We start from the raw sequence: 7,552 nt of genomic DNA, 5'->3' as shown, positions 1-7,552 counted from the left end.
ATGGACAAGAAAGTATCTTCAGCTCGATCACACCGACCGATATCAGGAAAAACCTCTGCTGATGCTAAAAGCAGTTCAGCAAAAGTAAGAAACGTGAGACCATCGTCAGGGAGTCTGCCAATCAATCCTCCTAAGATAAAGTCTGGCGTGTCAAGGTTGGTTTTGTATTACGCTAAGATATATATTAAATTATCTATTGGTCTGCTGACATACATAGAAGATCAAATAATCTCAATTTTGACAGCAAGTATATTCATAAACCCCTGAGCATGTACTTTGTATAAAACAATTAAATCTGTTTACAATTATATAATTATACAGCATGCAAGATGTTTAGCATAGTTCAAAGTTGCCATAATTTCAATTTATGACGAAATCTTGTGTGGAATCTAAAAATATCAGCCTCACCTTATAGAATAATCAAACGCATTAGACTAGCAATTCAGTATGATACTAGAGTTACCTCTCATTCATTGAACTTGCAAATACCTTTTTTTAAATAATGATACTTTGTTGCCTTCTTCGCTGTTTCACTGTATCCAGAGTTTGTGTATTTTGAAAAAAACGTTTTATTGTAGAAAACAAAAATCTTCTCGAAAAGACAGTGTAACAGAAACTACAGAGGATGGAATTGTGTTTATAAATTCAGACTCGAAGGATTCTGGATCACATACTAGCACAAGAACTATCAGTGCTGAGGAGATAGTAAGTGGTCCTTTTTTGTGAAGGAGTTTTTGCTATCCATTTTTAAATATTTTAATACAAACTTCCATATTAGTTAGGCATTAGTTTATGACTCTACAAGTGAGGTTAATTACTGCTTTAGTATAATAGCAATCTCTATTAGTTTAATAGTCTCTGTTAGTTACTAGTTGAAATAGTGTGTACTACTTAGCAGCAGTAATGGTTTTTATTAGAGGAAGTAGTTCAGGTCACTTTTATAGGTCACTTTTATAGGTCAGGTCACTTTTTATCACTTCACAGTTGAAGTAGTTTCTGTGAGTTTGTTACTAAAATGATTCCTATTACTTGATAGTTGAAGACACTACTATTAACTATAAGTTCAAGGAGTTTAGCCTGTACTCCATTTACATAGTACATGTGAATAGTGTGACTCCATTTGTTTGTTTTCTATGTTGATGTGACAACTGTAGCTGGTGTTTTAGTTGGAGAGATGCCAAGAAACTGACTACAGACAAGTGTATGAAATAAATTTAAGGGGAAACCATCTGGCAGAAATACCCAACCTCGAGAAGGTATTTAACAGAACGCTAACAAGTAATAAGGTTCTATTCAACGATAGTGTGGTGACACCTGGATGCGCCAGTGCCGAAGCGGTACGAAAACTGCTAACAATGATAACATTTCCTCTCAACTCTTGTAGTTTGCCAAAGTGAGACTGATAGATCTCTCCTCCAATCACATCCGAACCATATGCAGGCTCGAGTGCTGCTCTGTAAGTGTATACCACCAATAATGTCAGTTGTAATTGTCTTGAAGAAGCATTCAGGTCGGTTTGGCAGTGAAGACCAGATTTCCCTGTCATTTGTTTGTCATCTTCAGTTATAGTCCACTAGCAACCATTATCAGCGCTAGTTTCCTGACGAACATGAGGCTATAGAGTTAGATCTGTTAGTGATGACTGCTTTCATTATTTCTGTGGGTGTGCCTGAGGTAGTTAGGCTATCATGCTGTCTGAACCAATGCAGAAGGCAAGGATTATTCCTAAATTCTATACCTTTCTGATGCTATATCATAAATTTGAATAGGTATTTGATCCAACTATTGATTTATGATAACTTGCACTTTTACCATCAGAAAGGTACAGATATGATATTAGAGCATAGCTTTTTATTTTTTGTTACAAAGAAAAAGTAACAATTTAAAAAAAATTTTCATTTGTCTTTGCAAGGAAAATGTGTCTTCAAGCCCTTAATTTACAGAACAATGGCTCACAAGTTGCTAATCACATAAGTCAAACCTGTTGATAGAGTATATTAGACACGCTAGAAGGTATGCTACTAGCGGATTAGACAAGCTAAAGGTATACTACTAGGGGATTAGACACGCTAGGAGGTATGCTACTAGGGGATTAGACACGCTGGAAGGAATGCTACTATACTAGAGGATTTGGTACGCTAGAAGGAATGCTACTAGGGGATTAGACAAGCTAAAAGGTATGCTACTAGGGGATTAGACACGCTAGGAGGTATGCTACTAGGGGATTAGACACGCTGGAAGGTATGCTACTAGGGGATTAGACTCACTACAAGGTATGCTACTAGGGATAGTGTGTTGTTCTTGTCTCACATGGCTAATGAAATGAATTGGTATATAACTATCTTAACCCCGCAGTAACCCAAACTAAGAATAAAGCAAGATATTCAAGGTTTCACTTCATATTACATAATACGTCAATTTGTACCTAGATTTTATGATAGAAAAACCAAAATTGCATTTTTATAGTTGTACACTAGTTTACATTGTTACATAATTACACACCCTATTAGGATGTTCCCAACTTAATAGTTCTGGTGTGCCTAACAATTTGACTAAATAAAAATGGCTTTCGGATTACATGACTTGTTGTAAACGGATCAAACTTTGCATCATTGTGTAGCTAAAAGAGTACGCTTTGTGGCTGTAAGTGGAAGTTTTCTACTCAAACGCATATTTATTTATGACAGGTCAACACTACAAAACCGTTGTTACATATATGTCACATACTTTTAGACAGGTGTAGGCAGGTGTAGGCAGGTGTAGGCAGGTGTAGGCAGGTGCGGCGATTGGTTACTGAGCATTGTTGCTAGATGAGTTACTGGCTCAAATTTTCATCTAAACAATACTTTATAAACATTTATTTACTGGCTTATGTTACCTCTTCAATAGCGAGCAATAAAAGCAATTAAAAACTCATAATAAAAATGGGAAAATAAATACCGAAATAGTAATATTATATAAGTAGATGCTTTAGTTGGTGATTTTTGGCACAAAAAGAAAGTATTTAGCAAACTTTCGCTCGTGTGCACTCCTTTAGAGTCTTGCAATTGAGGTAAGTTGGTAATGGCAGAAAGTTGGTATAAAAATATTTGTATGAAGCTGTTTTCACCTTACAAGAAAGTACTCTATCATATCGTTAAAACTGTCGATTCATACCATTTCAAATAAGAATTCATCCACTTCATTTTAAAATAATTTAGCTAATACCGTTAAAAGCAACAATATAGTTTTGCTTTCTAAAAAGCTCATAGTCTGATATTAGAACTGGTACGCACTATAATATAATTTCTGATACCTAAAATCAAAGATTCTAAGTTGTAAATATTTTTAAATTGGAATTTATTAAATTTAGTATCAAAAAAGTTTTCAGCAAGTCCAGTTGCAGCGCGTATTCCATACTCAAAAAACCTAAAAGCTTGTAATATAGTTAAATCAGTTTAGATGCTGGTATCTGGTATGCAGCAACATGTAATATTAGCATAGCCGATGGAAGCGCCATAGAAAACTGTGGCTCATCTGTGTGCTAACAAACCTTAATGACTTACTTACATTATGTACATAAAGCTGGATGCTTCGTCTTATTCATGTAGGAGCTGAGAGAACTCAAGCTATATGATAACCGGCTTACAGCAATAGAAAAATTAGACTCACTAAATGACCTTCACAATGTTCAATTGCAACACAATCGGATACAGAGCATTGGAAGAGGCCTTGTGAACTGTCGAAAACTAACTACTCTCAGACTAGATTCTAATCAGATCGTCAAGATAGAAACAAGGGAGGTTGCTGCGCTCTCTAGACTGACCACTCTTGATCTGAGCAACAACAAGCTCGATAACCTCAGTGTAAGTTTTCTGTAATTAAATATTCATTTCTTTTCTTACAAATTGTAGGTAAAAAATATGTGATATGTCTCTTCGTTATTCTACAGTAGTATTGTTACAATGTATCTAGTTCCGGTCAATGACTATATTTTGTGACAATAGTGTTTGTATGGTAAGATAACTCCTTTCTGTAGTTTCCTTTTCTTAATTTCAAAGATTAGTTATATTTTCCAACTGATTAAACTATTTGTGTTCATGACACATCGTCTATTGTCACATAGATGTACTGATAGCTGTAATTTATTGATACAGGCCTTGAACTCTCTCCCTAATCTCACAGAGCTGAGTGTCTGCAACAATAGACTCAGGACTATCGAACTAACAAGGTGCAAAAAGGTTAGTTTTTAAATATGTAATTAAATCTTAATAATCATAGTCTAGTTATCTTTTTTGCTTCTTTGCCAACTTTTCTTTACTTAGTTGTAAGTTTTTACACGGTACACAGTTTTTATGCTTTGTGTTTTATAATAATGATTATATTTTGTTTGACTAGATATAGCGTGCGTATAGTCGTGAGACGACTGCAAGCTTTATTTTGTTCAATATTAGAGAGTTATGTTCTCTTATACAAGTGACAGCTTTTGATTTTTGTTTTCTACAGTTCAAGCCATTTGTACCAACTCTAGAAAACAATCTCGATGTCTGTTCCTTCATTAATTTTCGTATATAGTAGTGGTATGTTGCCTTGTAGCCTATCAGTCCAGAGCGAAAGTGCAAGAGCAATCGGCTGCTCAGGTCCTTTCTAACAACATGATATCCTAACTGATTACTAAACATTTCCTAGTATAGAACATTTCCTATATAGGCTGAAAAAGACTTATTTTGAAAATTTCCTATATAGGCTGAAAAAGACTTTCGATTGTCTGCACTAAACAATCGTAGTTACTGTCCTAAGCATAGTCATGTAGAAAGGCTCAGTGTATACTATACATCAATTTCATAAAATGATCAAATATTAAGATATTGTTGAAATGGTTTGATCATATAAATAAAATATGTGAATAAATGTTATGACAATTTTTAACTGTAAATAGCTCGAATTGTCAATACTAGTTTAACTGTAATCCCTTGTCTAGGGATTGCAGTTGAACTAGTATTTACAGAGTGGTCTCTGTGAACAGCCATATCTAGCTTGACCTTATTTTGTATTTTAAGCTGGAGGAAGTAGATGTATCTGGCAATAGATTTACAGACTTCAGCTCTTTCATTCTCCACTCATCTTCTCTTAAGATACTCAACTTGTCAAAGAATGCATTCAGCAAGTTGGAGTTATCTTCTCCATTAAGGTAGACAATTGATGCTAATTGCTAAAATTACCAATATACATGTATGTCTTGTACCATTTTGCTACCTCACACAGCCCGATATAATTTGTTTTAATATTTCAGTCATTTGGAAGAGCTCTATATTTCTCACAACAATATTAAGGGGCTTACTAACGTTCCTTCCCGGTTTCCGTCTCTGCAAATTCTGGATTTGAGCCACAACCTTATTCGTAATGACCAAGAACTGGTAGGATATCACATCTTTTTGCTATAATACACATCTTTTTGCTATAATACGAAATCTCATTTGTATTATTTTACACCAATCATCATAGAGACCGGTTGTGCTCAGAAGGATTACATCCAACAGCAGGATTTATGTTTGCAGTTTTTATTTCTCCTATTTTTTGATCAGTGATCTTACTGGTTGCAGTAAAGTAGCGTACCCTGACTGGACAGGTTGATTTGATCAGATTGTTAGGGAGGGTTAGTCATTTTTCTATTCCAAAAAAACAGGTTATGAGCTGGATTACATTGCTATACTCAACATTTTTATGGTGTACATGTCTCAACTGATTGTTACCACGAGTCAATGAAAAAACGAAAATAGTTGATAGATTAAGAGAAGTCTCATTAAGTAAGCCACAATTACACCGTATGGCCTGAAAAGCAGAAAGGGGTTACGATGTTGAATTTATTAAATAAGTTAAATAGCATAGTTGGTCACCCAAGTGTCATCTACAACCCTTCATTACAACTTGTTTACACCGTTTCTCAATTTGTTATTTTTATCAATAATAAAACTATGAAGATGGATGCCGTAAATGGTTATTTTGATTACAGTTACACCTACAAGACTGCGTCTGCCTGAGAGAGCTGAATCTACTGAACAATCCTTTTGAGCTGAATGACTTAGGGCAAGTCGAGACAAATCCTGCTGAGATTATATCATCTTTGCAGGTTTTAGATGGGGTATGATTCATTCAGTCGGTTTTCTAATAAAATGCAGTAAAATCCAATGTGTTTACATTTTAAAGTTCAGTTACATTTGGAAAGCTTGTTTTCTTCAGCTTCTTAACATATATTTTTAGCTAACGTTCAATTGTAGTGTACTTACCTCTAGAAGATCGGTATCATATTTATGTCAAATTCACATGACTCAGTTTAAAGATCAGTAATATTCGGAAAGCTCATTTTCTTCAGCTTCTTAACATATGTTTTAGCTAACGTTCAATTGTAGTGTACTTACCTCTAGAAGATCAGTATCATACTTATGTCAAATTCACATGACTCCGGTCCATAACAATTTACCTGCATTAATCATCCCGTATAGTCTATGCAATATAAATGCCAGATGTAAGCAGCATAGTGTAAACAATTGTCAGCATTGTTCAAGGTATATATAGTATGAGTTTGGGTACACCAGTAATAGATGCACAAGTAGTACGCATTCTCAATTCCCATTTTCCTGCCCTTGCACCTTCCTGTTCCTCTAGTCTCGGTCTCCATTCTATCCACCATCTTTAACAAATTATAATTTGTAGCTCTTTCCATTTGTTTTAACTGTACTTGTAGATGGTCATAAAGAAACAAACAGTGGATCATAAAACTCCTTTGATGAGACCCATGTCGGCTTCCCACAGTAAGTTCATGACCTTTTTACCTCATTACAACTTTTATAATTATCATTTGAATTGGGTCCGACTTACACATGCGCTATGTTAACTAAAAGCTTTATATATGTAACAACAATATAAAAATGTTAAATAAAACCTTCACTGTAATTGCATGATTTTATCAGCTTAAAAGGAAAAAATTTGAAGCTTATTGTTTGTTTGGTAGTTATCAGTTCACGTCAGGTGCAATCTCAATTGGATGGATTGCACAATGAGATGATGAATCTACAGAACAGTCTTGAAGCCAAGTTCAGAGACTTTAGGCTTTCCCTCGATCGCTTGCCTAGTAGACCCAATACCGCACTGACAGCCAGACCACCCACTCGGGGAAGTCGAAGATCACGAATCCTAGAGGCGCAAAGTTTTGCAATCAATAAGTATTCAAATAATTAGCTAAGGTTCTCCACCATTTATATCCATTTATCACATTTTAAGCAACTTTACATTATTTATAGTTATATTGACGTTTAGAAATAGTATATCCATTTAACTTTAAGCTTTACTCAGTTGCGTGGAAAATACTGGCTCATTGTATACTTCACTTGACTGCAATTCAGGTTTGCTCCCCTTCCTAACAGTACAAAAGCGGAGCAACAAAATGTAAAGAAGTTTTCTTTTTGCACAACCAATAATATTCAATGCATATATTGAAAACTGCACGCAGCTAGCAGCTTTGTCTTACATGCAGAGTAATAAAAATTGAAACGAAATACATATCAGTAATTCA

General features: G+C 34.9%; 1 protein-coding gene across 1 annotated transcript; it reads left to right on the top strand.

Annotated features, from left to right (window-relative positions):
* LOC137408043 (protein phosphatase 1 regulatory subunit SDS22 homolog) lies at positions 1–7,552 on the top strand. Its single transcript, XM_068094464.1, has 11 exons — positions 1–155; positions 579–705; positions 1,167–1,256; positions 1,385–1,456; positions 3,591–3,845; positions 4,137–4,220; positions 5,040–5,170; positions 5,273–5,396; positions 5,993–6,121; positions 6,725–6,791; positions 6,992–7,552. Exons 1-11 carry the CDS (start codon positions 1–3, stop codon positions 7,216–7,218), a joined length of 1,461 nt encoding a protein of 486 aa, XP_067950565.1. The 3' UTR covers positions 7,219–7,552.

This window comes from Watersipora subatra, chromosome 1 (genome assembly GCF_963576615.1).
Source record: "Watersipora subatra chromosome 1, tzWatSuba1.1, whole genome shotgun sequence".
Classification (NCBI taxonomy): domain Eukaryota; kingdom Metazoa; phylum Bryozoa; class Gymnolaemata; order Cheilostomatida; family Watersiporidae; genus Watersipora; species Watersipora subatra.
The sequence above is the reverse complement of the archived record's forward strand: the minus strand, read 5'-3'. Positions and strand labels throughout refer to the sequence as shown.

Bases quoted from the DNA above. Each gene is read 5' to 3' on its own strand.
- LOC137408043 (XM_068094464.1), top strand. From the start codon at position 1: ATGGACAAGAAAGTATCTTCAGCTCGATCACACCGACCGATATCAGGA. The intron at 1,257-1,384 runs GTATTTAACAGA...CAACTCTTGTAG, and splicing joins AAATACCCAACCTCGAGAAG to TTTGCCAAAGTGAGACTGAT. The intron at 6,792-6,991 runs GTAAGTTCATGA...TTTGTTTGGTAG, and splicing joins ACCCATGTCGGCTTCCCACA to TTATCAGTTCACGTCAGGTG.